Here is a 25,080-nt window from a genome sequence, read left to right on the forward strand (position 1 = left end):
GAGGAGTGTGCCAGTGCCATGTGCAAGGTGAGAGGAAAGATGGTTGGGCCAGGGTTCATGTTTTCAATTGAAAAGTAATTTCTTCAGAATTGCTTTTTGTGTTTAGTTTGTTGTCCTTTGACCCCCCACCCCTCCACCACCTCCGATTAGCATGGTTGGCTACGTACGGTGCGAAAGAAGTTCAACATACATACGAGTGTTCGTTAATGACTGTTCTCAACTGTTGCGTATCGAATGTGTTTCACCACCAGCACTGGGTTTAAATCGCCATAAATGCTTTGGCCTATGGATAAAGAGTCACAACTTCCACGAAGGTCCCCCGAGTGAAAGATAAAAATAGATGCCTCCCGTATTCGACGCACGGACAGGAGTCGTACGTGTCATTCATACTTTAGGGGTCGTTCAGTGATGTTAACATTCTTCATGAACATACCGTACATAGCGGTAGGGGGGAGGGGTGGGGTGCTGACTAACGTCTCTATGTGTCTCCTTTGTTTAAACCGGTTGGGAGCTATTGAGACCAAAGGCCTTGTTGCGTCATGGGAGACCTGGGTAACAGGCATCTTAGCAGCACTAATCGAGCTCTCGAGGATGGAATGATTTTTGTCCTGGCCTGCAAAGTTGTTTCTAATTTTAACTCGCTCAGACACTTCTGTCCCTACTTTTTGGTTCTTTCGGTAAAGTCACGTAGGTGAAAAAAATAAAATAAAAATAACTAAATCACGACGTTTCGGATGCAACACAAGCTTCCGTCATCAGGTGGAACCCCAGCAAAAAAATTCTGCTGTAGTGGGCAGAGAGCTGTATGTGACGAGTGATTATATAGGGTAAGAGCAAGGGAGGAGGCGTGTGGAGTCGGGGGCAGGGGTTTAAGCTGTCGTTATTTACTGTAGCCCCGAGGTAATTAGGATATCATATTAATCACAAGAACATCTTGGGAGTGACATGAGTGACCCGAGATATGGGTGTCAATGTGTGTCCCCCGCCAAACGACCCGAGTTCGATTCCCGCTCGCGGCCACCACCGGTGACGATTGTCTGAACCGGTCCTGGGCTTCACCTAGGTCGACTCGGCCTCAAATGAGTACCTGGTACGGATCGCCACTGGGGAGAGACAAAGGCTGGCGGGCGTGGTGTTGGCCACCCACCCCCTTTGGTGTGCCGTGCCGGCCTTTATAGGTGCTCATACTCTTAGTTCTTTCGGTAAAGTCACGTAGGTAAAAAATGAAATTAAAATTAATAAAAATAAAATAATAAAATCACAACGTTTCGGAGGCAACACAAGTCTCCGTCATGAGGTGGGACCGTCACAGCCAGATTTTCTGCATCAAGAGCTTGCATCGTGGAATCCCTGCCTCACTTGATGCAGCAAGTCTGGCTGTGACGGTCCCACCTGATGACGGAGACTTGTGTTGCCTCCGAAACGTCGTGATTTTATTACTTTATTTTTATTAATTTATATTTCATTTTTTACCTACGTGACTTTACCGAAAGAACTAAGAGTATGAATCCTTGCAGTCACGAAAGCTTCAAATCTAGAATTTATAGGTGCTACTCGCTAACAGCAGCTGTCAAGGCTTCACGGGGGATCTTTGTTTTTGTTTCGTCGCGCCAAAGGTATTGAAAGTCCCCTTGGGCCCTCGGTAAGGAAGAGGTTCCCTCGCCTCTGATCTACAGAGTGCAGTTTTGTTTTCGAACGTTGAATAAAGGGGTGCGACCCGCGATGATCCGTCTTGCACCCTCGCAGGCTGTACGTGAGCTGGCGATTCCTGCGAGGGATTGAGGCCCAGTTCCTGGCCCTGCAGAAAGGCTTCAACGAGCTCATTCCTCAGCCACTGCTCAAATCCTTCGACGAGAAAGAGCTGGAGGTAAGTGCGTTCTCATTGTTCACGACGTTGAATTGACCCGTCACATCGATATTGGCAAATTAATGGAAATCTGTAAGATCTTAGTTTGTACGGAGCGCTCGTACCAAAAGTAATATAACAGTTGTGCATACATGCTTTTATATATTTAAAAAAATGCTTTGGGAAAGAGGTTTTTATTACGGCCAAATCTATGTAGAGCCAATATGCTTGTCAACATGATTAATTAAACCGATTACATATATATTTTCTTGATAAACCGCAGCTTAGATGGTGACAGTTTGGGGAGGCCGTCATCAAGCAGTTGATTAATCATGGCTGACGATGCTTACGATTACCAAACAAATTATTTTATACACATCAGAGGGCCTTCGTGAGTCTGCATCACAAGCTAGTGAACCAAAGGCAGCCCCCAAGGGGGTTATATGGCTCAGTGGGCCTTACCTGCTAAAATACAAAAAAGTTTTATCTTCTTGGTTCTTTCGGTAAAGTCACGTAGAAGGGAAGCAATATAATAATAAAAATAAAACATAACAAAAAAATTATATATTATATTATTTTATTATGTTTTATTTATTTTTTATTATTTTATTACTTCCCTTCTACGTGACTTTACCGAAAGAACCAAGAAGATGAATCCCTGCAGTCACGAAAGCTTTAAATCGAAAAAAAAAGTTTTAGTCAATAAAGACGACGCTGGTGAAACTTCGCTCCCTTAAACGCCCCGCGTCACCCTCGTGCTGCAGTTGATCATCGGCGGACTTGGCAAGATTGACGTGAGCGACTGGAAGTCTAACACGCGGCTCAAGCACTGCACGCCTGAGAGCAGCGTGGTGCGGTGGTTCTGGCGCGCCGTGGAGTCCTTCGACGAGGAGAGGAGGGCGCGACTCCTGCAGTTCGTCACCGGCTCGTCGCGCGTGCCCCTGCAGGGGTTCAAGGCTCTGCAAGGTCGGTGTCGATGCCAAGTGTTTTAGCGCTTTCCGACCTCGTGAGGTTGTGAAAGTGCTTTTACGTATTAAATAGACGCTCCAAGCCTAGGACGTGTCATTCATACTCTGTCTTGATCGACAGACCTGTTCTTCGCCTGAGGACGGCTGCTTGCGTTGTGGCCGAAACGTCGTGAGAATTATTTTATTTTTTTATGTTTATTATTTTATTATTTCCATGCTACGTGACTTTACCGAAAGAACCAAGAAGACGTATTAGTTCTGTTCCCTTAGATCTGTCCGTCCGTATTGGTGTGGACCACTATGACTGTGCGAACTAAATGTTGCTATCGGCAAGTCGTTTTGTTGAAAACCGAACACGTTTATCAAAGGGTTCCCCCAAACCCTGGTGACATAAGCCAGAGAACATTTTGCCTTGCCAGTTTGCCTCTGACCTGTCCTGCTAATGAAATACTCACGAAATAATTGTATGATTCATGCGTGTGCATCATTTTTTACTTGGTTGCTTTTATTAACCATGCCTTGTTGGCAAATGTTATGCATGCCCCCTACCGTGTCAGCAGCGCTATTGGCGCTGCTGTGCGCGAGACCGTGACGTCTGCACGAATGGGGGCACCTGACGTGTTTTGCCGCCCGTGCGCGCTTTGAATGTTTTTGTGCGACATGGTTCTACGCGCTGTTGAACCTCCCGACAAAATCGGGGCGCCCTTAATAGACCGGCTTGCCAGCTTGGTTTTTTGTTTGTTTTGGGGCCGGCTCAGATCAGTGGTCTAGAGTTTCTCACACTTGATCCCCCCCCTCTCTGGTCTCATCTGCGAAGGCACGAATTAATACTGGACCAAACGGTTAATTATTTAATAGGCAATTTGAGGTGGGGGGGGGATGCTTGACCAGAGGAAACGCATAGACGAGCATTTCCATGCTGCGTTAATCGGTGTTGTAGTCTACAATGGAAGACCCAAATTACAAGCTACGCGCAAGCAAGAGGCCAGATGCGGTGCACACCCATGCGCCCGATACACCCAAATGTGTGAAGCCGACACTTTTGATATATTTTTCCTTCCCCCCCTTTCGATTTCCTGTTGTGACATTCGAGTTTGCGGAATGTTTTAAAATGACGTTTCACCGCGATTCGATCCTGCCTGTTGGGCAGCAGCAAATGAATATTGGCGAACTGAAGATTTGGTTCGGCGGGAGGGCAAAAGATCTGTGCTGTGATACAATTCCGATCCCTCCGATATGTGCTTCATCTCCATCCTGCATCTTCAGTGTGTCATTTACAGTTTCCCCCTTTATGTTTTCTATCCTGACTGCTCCTCTACCAATGCTGCTGTTGTTTAATTGTTGCTGCACGGTTCCGCCCACAGGCGCAGCAGGGCCCAGGCTGTTCACGATCCACCTGATTGACGCCAAGACGGACAACCTTCCCAAAGCTCACACCTGGTGAGGGGGAGCAGCTGTTAGCAAACTGAGATGCACACGCAGTTTTTTTAGCGCCACGTTGTTTTCCCCACCCGCCCTGGAGGCCTTAGTCATTTGTTCTAACTGTGCACGTGTCCCGTTTCCTCCTCCTCCTCCTCCACACGCGCAGCTTCAACCGAATCGACATCCCGCCGTACGAGACGTACGAGAAGCTGTACGAGAAGCTCCTGACGGCCGTGGAGGAGACGTGCGGATTCGCTGTCGAGTGACGGGACGTCCGTCGGCTGACTGCGCACGCACGCACGTAACTCGCGCAAACGCACCGTACCCGCGCTGTACGCACTCGAACCGCACCCACGTGGGGCGACGGTGACCAGGCCAGCAGCCAGGTCGCTCCCCACGCTCCCCGAACCCGTAAGGAAGGGGGGGACCGTGTTGGGGAAACGCGACTGTGTGAAACACCACCACCGGGACTTTGTGATGTGGGTCAAGTGGGCTCCCCACCCCCCCCCCCCCTGAGGTCTATCCCTAGGGCTGCCCGTCCGCCCAATTTGCACCTGTTAGTGGAGTTAAACTGCATTCTACACGCCGCCTGTATTGCAGCAAACGATAGCGTACCGTCCTCGGACCACAGAAACGGAATGCGTGACACTCCCACTATACTGTACAGTGTTCAGTTGCAAAAAAGTAATTTTTAAGGAATTTAACTCTTAAGTTTAATTGTCGTTTACGGTCGACGTTCATGGTTCTGGTTTCGTATAAACGCTTCGTCAGAGACCATTACCTTTTTCCTTGCTTGTGAAAACAGCTGCTTTGTGGCATTTCCAAAGGACAGCCATGCACAGATAATACTTTTTTTTGTCTTCTGTTACTAACGTATGGAAGACGGTGTATTGTTACTAAAAAAAGAAAACTTCCTTCGTGTCAGTGTTAGTGGCAGAACATGTTGCAACTTATGAGGCTTAATAACTCGTGCTTAAGCCAAAGGTTTGTTATGTTCTGGACAGGGTATTTGTACAGCGAGAGAAGACCCCCCCCCCCACCCAACTTTGTTGAAAGCGTCGGTCGGATAAAGCATCTATTGCGTCCTTGCTAATATTAGCGCCCCCTTTGAACGCACAGCGGCCCTGCAGACCACCCAGTTTGCGGTGTGCGCGTTTCCATGACCGATCCTCGAATAGACGCGTGCATTTTCAGTTACGCGCAAAACAGTCGTCAAGAATCGTGAATGCAAACGCTTATTTACTTGTACAGTTTTAATTTGTTTTACTTTACCCCTGGAGCTCTTTGAAGCGTTTTCTTTGTTTTTATTTCCCCCTCCCCGTTTGAACCTCTGGACGAAGCTTGAAAGATTTGGCCTCGGCCGTCAATATTGTAATATTAAGACAGCTTCAGATGTTTGAAAGTGAGCGGCCACCTTTTTGGACAGGTGCTGTTGTTTTTTTTGTTTTGGATGATGTAACGACTCTGTAGCAGTGTTCATTTCACTTCAGCTTGCCTTGTGTTTTTGCCCGTAGTCAAATCAGGCGAGCCCTTTGCTAGACAACGGTTATATTTACAATCATGCACATATTCTATAGTTACACGTAACCCATATGAAACTAATTTAAGAATTAATAAACAAAGTGCTTTTTTTCTTCCCTGACTTTTTATAACAATATTTATGATAGAGTAATCTGTTGCGCTGACTTTTACGGTGGCCTGATCATAGCATTTTCTATATTTGTAACAAGCAAGAACATTAAACTATAGTACAGTAATATGATTTGTAAAGCTTGAATTGTATTAGTTTTGACTTGAATGTTTTTCCATAACTTTTTTTAAAGTTTCAAAAATAAATATATTTATACTGTATACCACTTAGCGACTCTGGTGCCTTTACTTTTAAATCAGCTGGAGTTGTTATTGATTTTTCCCCTCTGCGTTACAGGATGTTATTGCTTGGTATTTAGACAGACAAGCCTGGTCAATGACAGGGGGAGAGGGTTCTTTAAGTCAGACTGAGCCTGGCTTGATGTAGTCCTTTATACAAGACTGATAGAGCAGTATGTGATGGTATGAAGACACGAACACTGACATCAGTTCTCATGATTCATGACAAATAAACATTTTTGTTTTTGAAATGTACTTGTTCATTCGTGGAACAAAGATTTATTATAAATCACAGTAAAACTTTTCACCATTTAATAATATTCTTAAGTACAATAATGCCGTTTTGAGTGGCACAGAAATATAGCTTTTGACGTAACGCAAGCATTAGTCCAATGAAATTGATCCTAAACAGTACATCAGCACAGTGTTATTGGTTTAAAAAACACATTTTGATTTCTTTACTTCACATTAAAACCACAGCAACAAAAATGCACACCTGGGGAACAAAAATATTTTGCCGCATTGCAAATTAAAAGCTAAATATTTCCTGGAGGTGAAAATTGTAAAACTATTTTTGTGCATAGAGCTACCGCCAAGAGGAGGAGTGAGCCTGTGGTGTTAACAGCATCACTCATGCTTAAAATAACAAGGTCAGGCTAACAGCCGTAAAAACAAATCAAGTGTGTGACTGGTTGGGACTAAATGCCTGCGTCAGCACTGTGCCGGCACCAATCGTTCCCGTGTGTAAATCATAGTTCTAGCCACTGTCATTAAACCAGACTTGTGTCGATATCTGATGGTTTCACACTTGTTACGAATGACCACACGTTAAACCCAGCCATATAAATGTAGATCTGTTTTTCCCCTCACTTAATTTTGTATTGTTCCAGCTCTGAGGACAAAACATTCCGTTGCTTTGTTTCGAAATGAACAATCTATCCGTGGAGAATAAGAATGCATCAGTGGGTGATGGGACACTTTTAAGGGACACTTCTTTAAGCGACTCGCATTTAAATATTTCCAACATCTTCCAGAGCCATTCCCCCTCCCCACCCTCCCCCACAGAGTTCAAAATAACTTATCAGCCCACGGTCGGCACACATTAATTCGGTGCTACTTAAGGGGACAACATTTAGTGGTATTAATCCTCTTATATAGTCACGAAAGGATAATTGCATAGGAACTATTAAAAAGGTTGTCAGCCATCCACTTGTATGTGCCACCACTGGCTCGTCACAACTTGCTTTCAGTGGCCATATAAAGCCATTGGTACCAATAAAGTTTGGCCATCCCAGGTGGCAACCGGTAAGTTGAACATTTTGGATTGGGCACGACTCATTATTCCAGCCGCTAATTCAACCAAAACCGGGCATAAAATCGACACCCAGCTTGTGGGCTCCTTCCAAAATCACTTCCGCCCCTGGCGACAATCAAGGCGGTGGTGAGGCCGCGGCAGCGTGCTCCTGCACATAAGTGAAGGTCGCCACCTGCAGCTGTCGCCTCACGCGGTCGGCCTCCACCTCGCGGAAGTGCGCCACGGCGTCGTCGTGCGCCAACAGCTCCTGCAGCTCCTGGATGTCGCGCTCCATCTTGCCGCGCAACTCCCGCCGCAACTTGTGCACCGCCTGCCAAGGCCACCGCAGGGGGGGTCAGGTCACGTGCTAGACGCTAGCACCAGTCTCATCAGTTTCCGCCCCCCCCCCCACCCAAGTTTGGTGGGGGCTTTAAACCACCCCGCAGGGCAGCACCTGTCAGTGCCTCGCTGACCTCTTGACCCTCTGACCCACACAGTCTCCCTTTTCTCTCTCCATTTTATCTCCCTGTCGCCTCCTTTCTTTGGGGAGGGAGCAGGGGTCCTTTCTAAGATTGTTCCCGTCATCCACGGAGCAGACGATGCCACGGCTCTCTTTATTTGATCGGTCCCTTCGCCGTCCTGTTTCAAATCCAAACTTCAAACATTCTTTGCGCACTCCTTTTGTCTGATCTCTCCAGCGACTTGTTTGCGCTGGGTATTACACAGGGCGTGGGCACAAGTTCACGTGCGACTATGATGCACGCTCTCTCGGTTTCCAACCGTTTCGTGTAAGCGATCTTCATTCCTGCGTTTGCACTTCTGTCATGCGAGCTTGACGCGCTCTTTTAATTGCCTCTCTCTCTACGACCCCACGTCAGGTGTCACAACAGAAGCAACGTGCTCACTTTCCCGACAACTCGGGAGTTATTTGTACCTTCCGCAGAACACGGCTCTTGAGTTTTATATCCCAAGCCTTTCCAGAGGTGAAACAAATAAAGACAAATACCAAGGATGGCTGAGCACAGCACATCCGTGTCTTGTTTTGGCCACTGCTTGTGTCGCATTCCGTTGTGGAATCTCCACAACCCTGTCGACCTTTCTTGAGAGTTATTTTTATTATTGCTAAAAGTACACACACGACTGCCACTTATTTCTTGACGGACGCCACTGAAGTTTGCAAGGGCGTCCACAAAGCTTAACAATTGCACCGCATTCTTATAATTTGGCTCGAACATTAAGAATATCAACTATTTACCTGGTAAAGCCGAATTGGATCTTAAGCCAATATTTTTTTTTCAGGGAGGTCCTACACTCTAATGCTTGGCCAGAGACAGCCCACTTGCTCACTCGCTGTCCGGCTCCCTCCACTGGGTGCCTCACCGATTAGCAACGTTCCACTCTCCTCACTCGTGCGAGAGCCGGCTCACAGCCCTGCACTACCGTAGTGCACTCACCTTGCCCTGTGCCTTCTCCCGCACCTGCATGTCCCGACGCTCCTGGCTGACAGTGTCGGCGAGCATCGAAAACTAGGGGGGCGGCGCAGGAGAGGACAGTGTACGTATGTTGAGCTTCTCTTTAGCACCGTACGTGGCCAACCGCGCGAATCGGAGGGTGCGGGGGAAGAACAGCAAACTGAAACACGGGCCGCGAGCGGTCATCACCGTTTGCCCTCTGGACAGCGCTAACCCCAATGGTCTGCATTCACGTTTAGACTCATTATGAAGTGTGTGTGTGCGTGTGTGATGTGTTTAAATGTGAAAGCAGATGTGCAAAACTTTGATTATTTAAGATTAGCTGCCTTGACGTTATTGTTGCCAAAATGACAGATATCGGACACTCAATGGATACAATTGGATTATTACAGATAGTTTTTTCCACTTATTAATTTAACACATCGCAATGGCGAGCAGCAGAGATAACTTAAAAACCAGGCACCCGAGCCTTGCTCACAGGCCATCTAAAAATCCCTTCTTTCTGGGGCCCTACGCCCAGTGGCGGCACTTATTTTTCCTCCGAGCTACGAATGCGCGCAGCTGAAGCAAATCCCTAAATCACCCCATCGTTATCAAAAACTTAAAATAAAAACATTTTACAAGTTCCAGAGTTCAGCGCCGACAATAAATGTTGTTCACAAAGTGATCGTACTGAGGTGTACATGTACAACCCCTTTGGCAATCCACCTATGAAGGCTGGCACTGCACACGAGGGGGTGGGTGGCCAGCACCACACCCGGCCGCCTTTGTCCCCCCAGTGGCGATGTTTACACATCGCACCAGGCACTTATTTGAGGTCGAGTCGACCTAGGGGGAAGCCCAGGACCGGTTTAGAAAATCGTCACTGGTGGTGGCCATGAGCGGCAATTGAATCCGGGTCACCAGGGTCATAGCGCAGCGTAGCGCTCACCACTGCCCTCAGCCCTGGTGAGCAGGCCACCTCGCCTGACCTCTGCACCAGGAACGTGACGTGGTAATCACTAATGACGTGTCGTCGCTCTACGTGGCGCGATGTCCTTCCTTCTACGCGAGCCATCTCGGCCTCGTGCGGAGGTTACACGAACTTCCCAACGCGGTCCGACGCTCGGAAAAAAAAAAAGAGCTCGCGGAACGCTGCAAATCCCCTTGTTTCAAAGAAGCTGAATTTTTCCCATCAGAATCCGGATGAACTATTCAAAGCTCTTGTTCACAGATACCCCGGGGTAGCTTTCACAGATGTCCAAAGGAGTGTTTGACGCGACGTCACACGCGGTGGAGGAGGAGGGGGGGGACACACACCGTCCCCTCACCTGGTCCTTGTAGTAGTTCTCTACCGACTGCAGCTCGTCGCGCTGCCGCTGACGCTGCTCGTCGTGCTTGTCGCGCGCGTAGCTGCGAAGCTCGCTCAGCCGCTCCTTCTGGACCTCCAGACCCTCCTCAAACAGCTGGCGGAACACCTGGTGGTGGAGAGAGCGGGGGGGGGGTGGCGGGGATGAATTGGGCACCACTGTGGCAAGATGTTAAATACCTCGCCTGGTTTGCAGGAGGTCGTGGGTCCGATCCAGACCCTGACGCCTGCTGCTGTATATTTGGAGTTTGCAGTGTCTCTCTCACCGTGGTCGCGTGGATTTTTCTCCGGGTCCTCCCTCCACATTTAGAATTCAAGTGCATTTAGAGTATTAGCTGCTGTAAATTTCCACGTGATAAGTCACTTCGTTGAGTTATCATTTGTGGCAAGGTCGCTTCTGAAAAAGAGCTACACAGCTCAATGGGGCCTTACCTGATCAAATAAAAATTGTTTCGTTTTAGTTTATAATTGGCAGGAGGCGGAGAGGGGGGACGGCCGCTCGGTTCCATCTCTGTTATTCGTCGCAGGTCGGGTGCGGCAAGGAACTGAATTCGCCATCACGAACACCGTGATGGCGCGTGTAGCAATCAATGACGTTTTGATTTGTCCATCATAACCACAAGTTAAAGGCATCACGTTAAGAGGTGTCCTGAGGCACGAATAGAATTTGGGTCAAGCATCCCAACGTAGGGGACCTTCGTGAAAGTGTCTTGAGAACTGGTCGTGTCTTTGGAGGCACGGCCAAACGGACGGTCTGACAACCAGTAATAGGTTTTTACCTTTTATCTGGCAACAAAACTGACACCTTTATACAAGGGATCACGTTTGCATTAACCACAACACTTGCGGTCAAAATGCAAACAAAAAACACAACTCTGATAATGTATGCACTGTCCTTGAAATTGATTGGTCCACACCCGAGACAGCTTTTCTTAGAGCCTAGTCTCACATGGTGTTGGACCAGATGACGCCAAAAGGCGCACAACTCAAAGACAACGCACCATCAGAGTATTGAGAGCTACTGGCAAAGGAGGTCTCATAATGGTCTGACAACTGTTTGCCAAACGTCCCCAATACAGCAGGATCACAGATCTTGGGCAATTGTTGGCGCAAGTTGTGAACACCTTCCCAGCTACAGTAGAACCTCTGATCACGAACGCTTCTGACCACGACCAAATCGGGTTCCAACCAAAAAATTTTAAAAAAATTCTCAGAATCGACCGACTGATGTAGCAGACGAAACAATCATCTTGTTGAACGATTCTAAACCTTGACGCGGCAATGTTAGTTTTCTCTGTTGTTAAAGGTTTTCTCAGTGTTATTCAATGTTTTTACATTTAGTTTACTATTACACTGTGAATTCTATGGCATAATTAACTATTTTTGTGCTTAAAAATCTTTAAAAAAACAGTTTGTAGGAGTCTGGAACGGATTAATCGTATTTACATGCAATCCAGTGGGGAAATTAGGTTCGAGTCACGACCGAATCGGGTTGTGGCCAAAGTTATGGAACGAATTATGGTCGTGACCAGAGGTTCTACTGTAGTCTGTGGTGTCCCACGCCTCCGAATCATTCTCTCTCTCTCACCATCTCTCTCCGAAAGCGATCGGAAACTGCGCGCGTTACAATTCCAAGTTATAATTACGATGGCTGCACGGACGGACGGACGGACGGACGGACGACCTTACCCGCTCCTCGCGAGTCCTCTCTCTCAGCATCCTGGCTCGCTGCTGCAGGTGGTAGCGGCTGTAGTAGTGGCGCGCCCGTGCCACCTGCTCACGCTGCTCCCTGCGCCGGCTCTCCGACGCTTTCTGTCGCCTCACGCGCTCCCGCACCTCGCGCTGAAATCGCGGAGGCGGGCGGGGGACGCGGAGTGAGGGAAGGACAACGAATAGCCACCCCGTGATAGTTTACACCGGCGGTTCACAAACTTTGAGTGTGCGGACTCACCTTTTTCAACCTCCAAACATTTCTCGGGCCACCGCCGTATGCTACAAGAGCTCACGGGTCGGCAACCTTCGACAGGCTCCGTGACGTAACGTACGCAGTATACTTTCACGTGCATTGCGGCCGTTTGAAATATTGAGTTTCGTGCCGAATTCGGAAAAAAAAATCCGTCCCCTGTACCAAGCTGTTTGAAATTGTATATTTCCTTGGCGAGGATGTAATTGTTTTTGTTCTTTTCTGCGGACAACCTGGAGTAGCCCCGCAGAGCAGCAGGGGTCCGCGGACCACGAGTTGGGAACCGCTGCTCTACTCTGTTCCACTGAGTGGTCGGGTCTTGAAGACCCGAAACTCGCAATGTTGTACAGAATATTTCACAATTGTTTGAGCCAAAGGCTTTAAAAAGACGACTAAAATTTCAACCGGTCAGCAACAAACAGCACTATCAAAGATGTAGTAGATAAAAGTTAACAAGTTCCTCGAATCGAGTAGGGTTATGAGAGCTTGGGAAAAAGAGACGATGGGAGGGAAATTGAAATTCGAACAGTGCGGGGGCAGAAGCAGGAAGAGAAGTGCTGTGATCGGCAGTGTAATGGATCGGCAGTGTAATGACGGTCAGTCATGGGTGGAGGAATGAGCGAGTGAAGTTCACGGGACGACAGTAACCATGGTTGTAGCGATTAAAGAGTTATAAGGAGGCGATTGACCGGGGAAGGTCCACTGAGCTAAAAAGCTTTTCATCAGAAGCGACCTAGCCACACACATGATAGCTCAACAAAGTCGCTTATTACGTGGAAATTTGTAGCAGCCAAATACTCTAAACGCGTGTTTCTAAATGTGGAGGGAAAAACCGGAGGGCCCGGAGAAAATCCACACGACCACGGGAAGAACATGCAAACTCCACATCTACAGGCGCCAGGGTCGGGTTGGAATCCACGATCTGTATACCAGGCGAGGTAGTGAACATCTCACCACCCTGGTTGGATCATCAATCACCCTGACTGGCTTCTACGTTGAATCCCATAAATTTTCTCTCGAAAGATGACTTATTGATCCCTCTATGCAATAAGATGTCTTGTACAAGGTCACACGAGAGCTTGTAATGTCTTCTAAACACAGCATGCCAAGACACAGGGCTGCATTCTGGGGTTATAAAAACCATTGTGCTCTTTGAGAGATGTCCAAACGGTTGTTTTGTCTCTCACTGTGACGGCGATAGCAGAACGGGAATTAAAAAATAAGATAAATTTTCTTCTTCGATTCGTTGTGCACAACCCGCACCTCCAATTAGCACGGTTGGCTACGTACGATGCTCGTAATGAGTTCAACGTACACACATACAGTCGCCTGCTTATAACTCTACTATCACCACAACCATGGTTACTCTTCCCGTTCAACATACACACAATGACGGGTACACGTTGAACTCCTTACGCACGCGTACGTAGCCAACCGTGCTCACCGGAGGTGCGTGTCGTGCGCAATGATTCAAACTAATGATCCCTCACAATGTACGTACTTGTGTGCATGGCTGACGGAGTTAAGGGTCATTCTGACTAAACGCTTGACAACGGACGAGGATTAAGACTGCAGACGGCAATTACGTCAACGTCTACCGAGTGTCGTCACATCCGTCTGCGGGACGCACCAGCCGCTGGTTGTGCTCCTGCTCCTTCTTGATGATCGCCACCAGCAGGTCGTGTTTCCTCTGCGCCTCTTCCAGCTGTTGGCGACAAAATACAAAGCCAGGTAAGATTATTAGAATTAATTTTATAGAGCAGTGGTTCTTGACCTGGGGTGCACGCAACCCCTGGGGGTGACGAGATGGCCTTTTCTGGAGGTGCGATACATTGCCAGATTTTTTTTTTTTTAAAGGTAAATCATCCAAACAGAAATTAAGCACGGACATTTAAGTACAACGACTTTGTTTCATCAAACCTCTGTATTTATTAAAGGTTAATAACCACTGTCTTTCATGCCAACTGCATGCCACAATGCTGTACATTAATGAAAAATAAGGGCCAAATCCTATATGTAGCTACTACCCATCAAATGAAAAGCCTTCGGAAAACAAAAATGAATTATCAAATAAAACAATGCCACCAAAACTGAAGGTGCAAACAACAAAAAAGTGATAACAGAGAAATGATTCTATTAAGTCACATCCGTACGCAAGGATTACGTAACGTTTCCCAACATGTATTTGTCCTCGCAAGTATTTATTAAGCAGTACGGAAGCCGATGGGTGGCTGTGGCGAGTAAAACATGTTTCCACATTTGCAAATGGCCCTTTTAGTGCTGGTATGTCTATCCCGAGTTTTGGGCAACCCTTTGATCAATTTGGCTGGTTTTCAACAGGGCGATTCCCACAGAAACTCAAACTCATACCAAAGATGCGTTCCATTTGGGTCGTCTTTACAAAAATTAGAGTGCCCTCCCACACACCACCGTAGCAATGGATGTACAAGCAAACGACAGCTTAAACGCTTTCCACCCGAGTTGATGTGCGACTAGATGAGGTTTGCGCGTACCGTGGACGTATAAAACTCTGACAGCGCGAATCACAACCTACGCTCTACACCAAGGACCAGGGTCGTCACTTCCAGGCATCATCTCTCCGTGGCAGACCCCCCCCCTTTGTCTGGAACGTCGTCCCGCTGCACATACACAGCAGCTTTAAATCTACAACTAATTTCAAGGCCCAGTATATCACCTGGCTTTCGAGTGACACCGAGCTTTGTCCCCGCGCCTCAAATTCAGGATCACACTTACGTCCGTGACATATTGCGCGCGATATAAATTGCATTATAAGTTTAAATTCAACTAAACTAACTAAAACTAAACTTCGATTTAAAGCTTTCGTGACTGCAGGGATTCATCTTCTTGGTTCTTTCGGTGAAGCCACGTAGAAGGAAAATAATAAAATAATAAAAATACAACATAATAAAATACACCATTCAGACGCTGTTTTTCCGACAGACCTGTTCTTCACCTGAGGGCGGCTGCTTGCGTTGTGGCCGAAACGTCGTGAGAACAGGTCTGTCGGAAAGACAGCGTCTGAATGGTGTATTTTAATGTTTTATTTTTATTATTTTATTATTTCCCTTCTACATGACTTTACCGAAAGAACCAAGAAGATAAAACTCAACTATTTTATTTTACCAGGCAAGGTCCACCGAACTCTTTTTTAGAAGCGACCTGGCCACAAATGAAAACTCAACAAAGTGGCTTATCAAGTGGAAATGTCTTGCAGCCAAAATACTTGAAACCACGTTTATATACGTGGAGGGAAAAACCGGAGAAAAATCCACGCGACCACGGGGAGAGAAACATGAAAACTCCCAAATATACAACAGGCGTTCGGGTCGGGATCGAACCCCACGACCTCCTGCATACCAGGCGAGGTAGTCAACACCTCGCCACCGTGGAACCCATTAACCAACCGACAAGCAATTAAACAAAACTCGCGGCCTTTGACCTCGCCCTGCAGCTTGGCGTGGCTCCGGTCTGGGCGGGCAGCGATCCGCGTCAGGCGATCCATCTGCTGGCACTGCTGGCGCCACATGCGGTTGAGCGTGTGTGGGGAGATGTGCAGGTGCGGGAACTCGGCCAGCAGCACAGGCAACAGGTCGTTCTCCTTGACACGCACTGCGACAGTACAAATGGCAAGTGCATTGTGGAGTTATAACATCATCTAAATGTGACCGCAGAGAGTGGGCATATGTATTTTATAGAGACTAAACGATAAAGTATTTTTTATTTCAGCAGAAAGGCCCACCGAGCTATTTTGCTCTTCTTTCAGCAGCGACCTGGCCACAAACGAAAGCTCAATCAAGTGGCTTCTCGTGCGGAAATGTAACGCAGTCAAATCAGTGGGCTTTACCTTGTAAGATAAAAACACCTCCATTTTAGTAGTATACTTTTTTTCAGCGATTTATTTACCTTTCCTATACTTTGCACTCCTATCGTGGTAATGTATCGCTTGCTGTTGTACCATTCTGACCCGCTCCTGCCGATTCCTCCAGTACGAATAAAGATTCCGATTCTGATTCTAAACAACCCCAAGGCTGGCCCGCGTAACTTGACGACGTCCCAACTCACGGGGCGAGGGTCTCCTCGGCCGCAACAGTCCCCCTTGCGCCGGCGACAGCGACACGGAGCGGAGCCGGCTTTTGCCCTGTTTCCACGGCGACGCCGCCGGGCTGGCCGCCCCCCCCGCCCCCCCCCGGTGCGGGGGACGTGCCGTCTTGACGGGTGTGCCGGTGCCCGAGCCCGAGCCGTAGCTCGTGGCCGAACGAGAGCCGTAGCCGGAGCCGGGCGGTTGCAGGCGGTGCTTGCGCGATGGCGTCGTCGGGGCCGATCCCGGGGCTCGCCGGGGGGCGTAGACGCGCCGGGACTGTGGGGTGAGCGGCACTCGAGCTCGCACGTTTTCCTTGTACTCGTCCTCCTGTGCCGGCCCAGTGGGGGGGGGGGAGGGGGGGGTGAGCAGATGGGGCAGACGGTGAAAGGGGAACGTGGGTCCTTATTTATGTTGGTGATTTGGGTGGCACCGGGCCAGTTAATCATAACTTGGGGAAAAGCCCTGGGGCACGGATTAAGTATGGAAACTCAAATATGCTTGGCCAGTTAATCGTCATGTCAGACAGCCCTGGACAATGAGTGACTGGCAAGGAATGTGGACCAGGGTATAACAGAGGAGAGCGAGACAGGAGAAGGGAGTTCTGAATGCGGAGCGCTAAAACGTGGTGTGTTACCTGCCGTATGACCGGGAACGTATTATTCTCCAGTGTTGACCACTCACCCATGACCACATCATGACCAAGAATGCGATCTTGTCAGATCTCAGAAGCTAGCTCTGGGTGTACGTGTGTATGTATGTTGAACTTCCTTCGCACCGTACGTAGACAAACGTGCTAATTGTAGGTGCGAGCCTGAAGTGCACGAGCCTGAACACTGCTTGGGCAGGCGACTGCCACGCACGGCACGTTGTTATAGAACTACCGGGGGGGGGCTACGTGGTGGGCAGCAGAGGGCAGTGCATCAAATTCAATACTAGATTGCATCCAAATCCTCCTGTGACTTAAAACAAAAAGCAATATATTACTCTTAAGACCGTGTTCTTCTTCACTGTAAAACACGCGGGCCACTGGGGGCCCCTGGTGGTCTTTAGTCCTGCCCCTGACGTGTGGCCCCTGACAATACACAACTGTGAAAACACCCCCCGACATGCTGTCAAACTCCAATGGTTTCCAATGTGTGGTGACCCTCAAACGCCGATAAGAGGCGGCCCTCTTATCGGCGAAAGTGCCGCCCCCTCTGAAAATGAGTGAAGAACACCGCCACCCTATGAAGAGGCAGCGGGAGGCAAAGTGATCACCATCTCTGTGAGCTTCCTCCTGTCGGTCTCCAGCCTCCGCCCCTCCCTCACTCGGGCATCCTTGAGCTCCGCTTCATATGCACGCTTCACCACCTGGTGCACGCAGCAGCAACAGCAGCAGCAGCAACAGCAGCAACAGCAGCAGCAGCAGCAACAACAGCAGCAACAGCAGCAGCAACAGCAACAGCAGCAGCAACAGCAGCAGCAGCAACAGCAGCAACAGCAGCAACAGCAGCAGCAGCAACAGCAGCAACAGCAGCAACAGCAGCAGCAACAACAGCAACAGCAGCAACAGCAGCAACAGCAGCAACAGCAGCAACAGCAGCAACAGCAGCAACAGCAGCAACAGCAGCAGCAACAGCAGCAACAGCAGCAACAGCGCATCGCGACGATCAGCCTCATCCAAAATTATATCACAAAAGTGGTGCACCACAACAAGCTCAAATCAATAACGTCCCCCTACTCCGCACCTCCGATTAGCGCGGTTGGCTACGTACGATGCGAAAGAAGTTCAACATACATACAAGAAGGGCCATTGCTGAAAACGTTCAAGATGATTCAATGTGTTTCCGTTGCAAGGAAGTGGAAATGACATTGCTCATAATGCTTGGTGTTCTCCACAATCGATTAAGGGTTGTGTGCGACTACATTTAGTGGTTTCGATTTAAAGCCTTCGTGACTGCAGGGATTCATCTTCTTGGTTCTTTCGGTAAAGTCACGTAGAATGGAAATAATAAAAATAAAACATAATAAAATCATTCTCACGACGTTTCGGCCACAATGCAAGCAGCCGTCCTCAGGTGGAGAACAGGTCTGTCAAGAAGACAGTGTCTGAATGAATACTTTTAGTGACTCAGAGGTATATTTTCTCCTCGTAAAAGTACGTGCTTTATTTAGCGGTGTGCGTTCGCGCCGAGCCAGGCAACGGCTTCATCATTTGCTGAATACGGCTCTCATCCTCAAGACAGGCACCAAGCTTGGTTCGAGGGCAGTCTTCACTCGCCACTCAACGCGAGCCGCGGCCAGGATCTGAAGAAGACAAGATCGCTGGGTGCAGGGAGCAGCGTGATAACCACCGCACCAACAAACGAATACTGTAAAGTCCTCACTGAACGAGCGGTGTTCATGCAAACAGTTTTCGCGGTTCTTCCAAGAGGGAACAACGTGGACCACGCGTGCCCATTATGATGACGAACTTTCTTGAGTTGCGCGGCTGAGCGGGGGCGATACAGAAAGCGGAATGATACAGTAACGCGGCGGCGTAACCTCGGTTATTAGTCCCGCCATCTCACTGCGCGTGCGTAGTAGTACATCATATCTCGCTGAAAAACTTATCGTTACATTATTTATGGGGAAATTGTTTTGGCTGAATGCGGTTTTCGCTCAACAGGACACTTTTCAAGAACGCATCAACCGCGTTAAATGAGGACTTGCTAGATAAGGGCAGGGGGGTGAATTCTTACATGCCGATGCCTAATCTGAGAACCCATAGTGCGCTAAACCACTCCTCACCTAAAACTAAACTCTTTTTACTTTACCAGGTAAGGCCCACTGAGCTGTATATCTATTTTTCAGAAGTGTCCTGGCCCCAAATGATAGTCCAACGAAGTGGCTTATCATGTGGAAATGTACAGCAGCCAATATACTCTCAGCCAATATACTCTAAACGCATGATTCGAAATGTGGAAGGAAAAACCGGAGGACCCGAAAAAAAAATCCACGCCGACACGGGGAAGGAGACATGCACACTTCAAATATACAGCAGCAGGCGTCAGAGTCAAAATCGAAGCCACGACCTCCTGTATACCAGGCGAGGTAGTTAACATCTCCTAGCCACCGTGATGATGATGAGAGGACACACAAACTCCAAATATACAGCAGCAGGCGTCAGGGTCGGGACTGAACCCACGACCTCCTGTGTACCAGGCGAGGTAGTTAACATCTCATAGCCACCACAGCGCCCCACCTGCGCTTTGAGTCGCTGCAGCTCTCCCTCCTGCCGCAGCTCCCAGCGCACCCTCCTCATGGGGGCCGGGCGCGCCAGCTGCAACACCTCCTCCAGCAGGGGGGGCGGTCCCTGTGGAGACAGTCTCCGTGGCGACAACTTTCGTGGCGGTGACGTGGAGTGGGGGCGGGCCCTGGGCGTTGCCGTGGCAATGGTGCTCCTCCCTCCCCGTGGGGCTGGTGGTGAGGGACACAAAAAAAGGTGTTTTCGTAAAAAATTAAAATAGGAAGTTACATTCAAAACGAAGGATTTGTCCCCGCTTGTCAATTAAATTAGATTATTCCGCTCATGACACATGCATTTATTATCGCTTCGTTTATGTCGTATGTAAATGGGTTAAGCTGACACCCGATGCCACGAGAAGTGGCTAACATTCACCACAATTGTGACCAATTCATCAAAATCACAACTGCCATTTCCATCCATTCTTGATATTATTATGAAGATAATACCGCTCAACAGGTGAACCCCCGCCCCGCTCCCCCCGGCTCCCTGGGTACCTCTAGACCCAGCGGATTTGCGAGTCTCAAAAACATCTATGTGATCCTCCAACCCTTACATCCAAAGGGCCGTATCACAGGCAAGGGGCACGCTGCCCAGGGGTGGGCGAGGTCAAAAGCGGCGGTTGCCATCCCGAAATGTGTACGCGACTCTCGTATGCCATACGCTATTTGAGATTTTTCACCAATGAAAAACGTACGAATACATAATTCCTTGATATATAATTACGTATATTTCACGTTGTATACATTTAATATTACGTGACGAAACACGTAAATCATACGCAATCAACAGCGTCGTTTCCCCGAAACGGAGCGGGGCTCTGTATTAAGTAAAAACAATTTGCAATCCAATCTGAAACGTTTACAGGCGTGCGTGCGTTACCGTGGGCGCCGTCGCCTTGCAGATCAATCGCGTACCCCGCTCCGAGAGTTTGCGGGTCCCTGGTGGTTACCTGTGACGGGCCGAGCGGGGCTGTAGTCTACGGCGCTGTCGCTGTGCCGCGAAAACACCTCCTCCTCTTCGTCCCCCCGCGGGAGCTCGGGGTCGCCCGCTCTCCCACGCGTCGCGCCCGTCGCCATCCTCAGCGCCTGCGGCACATCGGTGCTCGAGTCTGCTCAACGCGGCCGCGCTCGTTTGTGTTTTTGCTCCCTTTTACTCTACGCCATGCACCACAATACCTTGCTGATCTTGTCAAGGAGCATAAACCATCACGCCAACTCTGGTCATCCTCGCAGCGGCGGATTTTGGGGCTAGCCGTCGATCAAAGACGGTTAATGCATCGCGCGCGTTCAGATGCGCTTCTGCGGCCGTCTGGAACGCTCTTCCCGCTATATGTTAGGAAGCCACTGGAGCTATGCACTTTTAAATCTAGATTGAAAACTCATTTCTTGAGAACTGCCTTTTGTGTTAAGTTTGTTGTCCTTGCCACACATCTCCGATTAGCATGGTTGGCTAGGTACGGTGCAAAAGAAGTTCAACATGTATACATACACCAGCGGTGGCCAAGTGGCATCTCGCGAGCTGCATGCGGCTCTTTAATCCACCACATGCGGCTCTGTCTAAGGCGCATAAATGCCAAGAGCTCAATGAAGATAGAATTGGCGTAAAGGGTGTTGAAAAAAATAAAAGAGAGATACTTATTATGGCTATTGTAGGTAAATAACGTCAAACAAATGATTCTGCATCTCCCCCACCACGACCTACCCTGTCCAGCTGCTCCAGCCGGTGCGACAGGCAGTCCGACATCTCGCGGAGCTCGCGCTCCGATTCCAGATTCTTGGCGCGCCGGCGAGACAGCGTCTCGGACACGGGCAGCGCGTCCCCGTCAAACAGCCTGCGCCTGCAGACGGAGACACACAAAGCACACCCTCGTCGCATTACATTTCAGTCGCTCACTTAAATTTGGCTTATTCTGCGGTCGAGCAATTTTTATTTAATTTAATTGTGCCCCTTGTGTGGATAAAGAGGCGACAGAAAGGACTTCGTACGAGCACAGAAGACGGAAAAAAGTTTGACCGGTCAATATATAATATTGTTCTCAATTCCCATCAAACACCGACTAATATGCCAAGTGCTATACATGAAACGAAGAGTGCCCTTTAGAGAGCAGTGGTTCTTAACCTTGACTGTAGCCTTGCACCCCCCTTTGGTTCTCAATTGTTAAAAATGTATGATGAAACAAAGTAGATGTACTTACGTGGCCGTGCTTAATTTGTGTTTCGACGATTTACCTTCTAAAATAATCTGGCATGTCTCTCACCCCCAGAAAGGGCATTTTGCACCCCTAGGGAGTGCGTGCACCCCAGGTTAAGAACCACTGCTCTAGAGGTTGTGTTAGGCATGTAACGATGTAAAGGTTTATCAGACCCGTAGATTAATACCATGATGCGTGTACCAAATGGTGCGTGTTGGTCACCCATCCAAGTACTAACGAAGCTTGTTTGTAGGCAATGTACAATTTGCAAGGCACAACGCCTTACAACCAAATACGAACATTGCACGTTGTTAAGTGTTATGCGAGTGAGATAGTGCCGAGTGAGTTATAAGGATGGGGGTGAGCGAGTCAGCACTGAGTTAGTGTTATGTGAGGGAATGAATTAGATAGTGGGTGGGTGAGTGAACGTTGAGAGTGATGGGCTTGCGTTGATGGAGTTAGTGGGAGGGTGAGTGAGCTGATGCCAAGTTAGTGTGAGGCGAGCGAATGAGATGGTGAGTAAATGAGTGAATGTTGAGCGAGTGTTCATCGACTCCGTTAGTAGGAGGGTGATTTAGCTCGTGGCTTAGTGTAAAGTGAGCGAATAAATGAGTTAAGATATGAACAGCGCGTGTGAAATTGTGAGGTAGCATGTTTTTTTTTTTTAACCATGCTACAAAGCCACGTTATTAAATATTTAAATCTACAGCTCAGCCATCACCACCGTGACACAATAACTTGGACACAGGAGAGCGGTAGAGCACCTCAACAAGAGAAAAGAACTACACAAAATGTGAGATGAGACGGTAAGAGCAAGTGGGTAAGGCACGGTTCCAACATTACCAACAGTAATCACTCGTGCACCAAGCGAGAAGATGCCTATCGGATGGCCTTCTAAACACTCTAAAATATTAATAAAAGCTCTTCACGTCATTATTTCGACACACTCATTCCAGAGTGAGGAACGGGGAATAAGAGAGCATTCTCTAAAAGATTGTGAAAATGTTCATGATATTGAATAGCCTTGACTGAGTTGGTGTAAGAGTGTTCAGTGAGTCAGGCGTGGCGCTGGCCTTTATAGGTGCTCGTTAACAGTACTTGCCACAAAAGTGTGCAAGGTTATACTGGGCATCTTTGTCTTTGTGAGTCAGTTAACTGGTTAGTTGAGTGTTGAGTGAGTGAAGAGGTTTGCGAGTTCGCAGGTGAGTGTTGAGTTAGTGATCGGTACGAGTTTATTGGTAGGCAAGTGCTCGGCTAGTTTTTGAGTGATTTAGTGGCTGAGTGTGCATTGCGTTCTTGTTAAGTGAATGAGTGAGAGTGGGTAAGTGTGATAATGGTTGAGTGAGTAAATGAGTGAGACAGTGGGTGGGTGAGTGAGTGAATGAGTGAGACAGTGGGTGTGTGAGTGAATGAATGAGATAGTGGATGGTTATGTGAATGAACGAGTGAGACGCGGTCGGTGAGTGAGTGAATGCGTGAGACAGTGTGTGGGTGAGTGAGTGAATGAGTGAGACGGGGTCGGTGAGTGAGTGAATGAGTGAGACAGTGGGTGGGTGTGCGAGTGAATGAGTAAGACAGTGGGTGGTTGTGTGAATGAACGAGTGAGACAGTGGGTGGGTGAGTGAGTGAATGAGTGAGACAGTGGGTGTGTGAGTGAATGAATGAGATAGTGGATGGTTATGTGAATGAACGAGTGAGACGCGGTCGGTGAGTGAGTGAATGCGTGAGACAGTGTGTGGGTGAGTGAGTGAATGAGTGAGACGGGGTCGGTGAGTGAGTGAATGAGTGAGACAGTGGGTGGGTGTGCGAGTGAATGAGTGAGACAGTGGGTGGTTGTGTGAATGAACGAGTGAGACAGTGGGTGGGTGAGTGAATGAGTGACACAGTGGATGGGTGAGTGAGTAAATGAGTGAGAAAGTGGGTGGATGAGTGAATGAGTGAGACAGTGGGTGGGTGAGTGAATGAGTGAGATAGTGGGTGGGTGTGTGAATGAACGAGTGAGACGCGGTGGGTGAGTGAGTGAATGCGTGAGACAGTGGGTGGTTGTGTGAGTGAGTGAACGAGTGAGATAGTGGGTGGGGCGAGTGAGCGAAACACGACCACAGTCGTACAATATTAATGCGCCGTGGCTGTAATTCCAGCAAGCTTAGCGCGAGCGTCGTGCACAACACCTGGACGGGCAGGGGCTCCCTTTCCCCCCCTTGGCGTCGCGAAACTCCCCGGCATCGCGAAACTCCCCGGCATCGTATAACGCCTTCGTCATCGTTGGCAGCGCCGATGTCGGTGGCGGCGGGCGACGATTGTCAGTGGCCGCGATGGCTTCCCCGAGCCGGGTGCCAAAGGCCAGGGATCTTCTGGTGCCCGAGACATCATCCGTGTGCAGTGACTGTGATGGAATTAAACAAACAAAAAACATTGTAAGTAATATCTCAACAGCTGTACTAAAAAGTCAGGGGTTTGGGGGACCCCATTGTGATTTTTTTTATAAAGCTGACCTCTTTTTAAATCCTTTATATTAAGTTCACTTGCTTGCTTGCTTGCGCGCTTACGACCGTGCAAATCTTTCGGTCGTTTTTTAACCCACTTCCCGTGATCCAATCGAGCTGACATTTTGCACACAGACTCGTTGTGCGTGACAATTTATTTTCGTGAAAATTTTTTTCCAAAATTTTACACTTTTTAGGAAAAAATAAATTATATTTAATTAGCAATTGCTTAATGGTGGCAGGCAATCATCTGACCCATAGGTGGCAGCCATCTCAAGCCAGAGGACGAGAGGACTCTAGCCGCCACGCATATAAAGGATTTATAGTGAAAAACTTTGGTTTTACGGGTTAATTTTTTTGGCAAATACTTTCATGTTCACGAGCTTAAGAATCGACATTAATTAGGGAATGAAAGCACTGTTACACGTCCGGTGGTCAGAGCGTTTGACTCACAATCAGAAGGTTGTGCAAAGTTCAAATGCTGGTCACGAGGGGTCAAATGAGTCCCTCGATTTATTAATCTCATCAAGCCAAGGTCCATAAAATACGTACTCATTTACGTGAAGTTGAGCATAATTGTACAATGGAACAGCTTTGGCATGACGATGTGTAATTTGCATCATTGGCTCAGTGTGGCCGAGAGAAAAGAGGGCCATCCCAGTTCTGGTTTGATGAGCGAGACAAGCTGGCATCAATACCTCATCGCGGCTTGCAGCCTGTTGACGGTCTCTGGATGTAGAGTCATCTCCAGTTCTTACTCTGTCTTCACATACACAACTCTTTGGAGAAGTGGCCCGCGTTTCCTCCTGCGCACAGCAAAGGGCGGACGAGTGTTTAGTGGAAGTCCAAAG

At 48.4% G+C, this 25,080-nt stretch overlaps 2 protein-coding genes across 4 annotated transcripts in view; one reads left to right on the forward strand and one right to left on the reverse strand.

Moving 5' to 3' along the window:
- LOC144730268 (E3 ubiquitin-protein ligase SMURF2-like) overlaps positions 1 to 6,092 on the forward strand; it is a 33,650-nt gene extending 27,558 nt beyond the window's left edge. For both annotated transcript variants that reach the window (XM_078610941.1, XM_078610943.1), the window contains 4 exons: positions 1,747 to 1,867; positions 2,611 to 2,812; positions 4,179 to 4,254; positions 4,403 to 6,092. In XM_078610941.1, coding sequence (XP_078467067.1) covers positions 1,747 to 1,867; positions 2,611 to 2,812; positions 4,179 to 4,254; positions 4,403 to 4,502 — 499 coding nt within the window. In that variant the 3' untranslated portion in view covers positions 4,503 to 6,092. The remainder of the gene's footprint in view (positions 1 to 1,746; positions 1,868 to 2,610; positions 2,813 to 4,178; positions 4,255 to 4,402) is intronic.
- Positions 6,093 to 6,341: 249 nt separating this feature from the next.
- The window catches only part of CEP95 (centrosomal protein 95), a 29,528-nt gene continuing 10,789 nt past the window's right edge, over positions 6,342 to 25,080 (reverse strand). For both annotated transcript variants that reach the window (XM_078610939.1, XM_078610940.1), the window contains 13 exons: positions 24,928 to 25,035; positions 23,915 to 24,129; positions 21,254 to 21,389; positions 20,502 to 20,637; positions 19,508 to 19,722; positions 17,542 to 17,634; positions 16,266 to 16,611; positions 15,643 to 15,812; positions 13,813 to 13,887; positions 11,909 to 12,061; positions 10,182 to 10,328; positions 8,854 to 8,925; positions 6,342 to 7,730 (listed from right to left, as the gene is read on the reverse strand). In XM_078610939.1, coding sequence (XP_078467065.1) covers positions 7,536 to 7,730; positions 8,854 to 8,925; positions 10,182 to 10,328; positions 11,909 to 12,061; positions 13,813 to 13,887; positions 15,643 to 15,812; positions 16,266 to 16,611; positions 17,542 to 17,634; positions 19,508 to 19,722; positions 20,502 to 20,637; positions 21,254 to 21,389; positions 23,915 to 24,129; positions 24,928 to 25,035 — 2,061 coding nt within the window. In that variant the 3' untranslated portion in view covers positions 6,342 to 7,535. The remainder of the gene's footprint in view (positions 7,731 to 8,853; positions 8,926 to 10,181; positions 10,329 to 11,908; positions 12,062 to 13,812; positions 13,888 to 15,642; positions 15,813 to 16,265; positions 16,612 to 17,541; positions 17,635 to 19,507; positions 19,723 to 20,501; positions 20,638 to 21,253; positions 21,390 to 23,914; positions 24,130 to 24,927; positions 25,036 to 25,080) is intronic.

This window comes from Lampetra planeri, chromosome 35, assembly GCF_965212315.1.
Source record: "Lampetra planeri chromosome 35, kcLamPlan1.2.h2, whole genome shotgun sequence".
Classification (NCBI taxonomy): domain Eukaryota; kingdom Metazoa; phylum Chordata; class Hyperoartia; order Petromyzontiformes; family Petromyzontidae; genus Lampetra; species Lampetra planeri.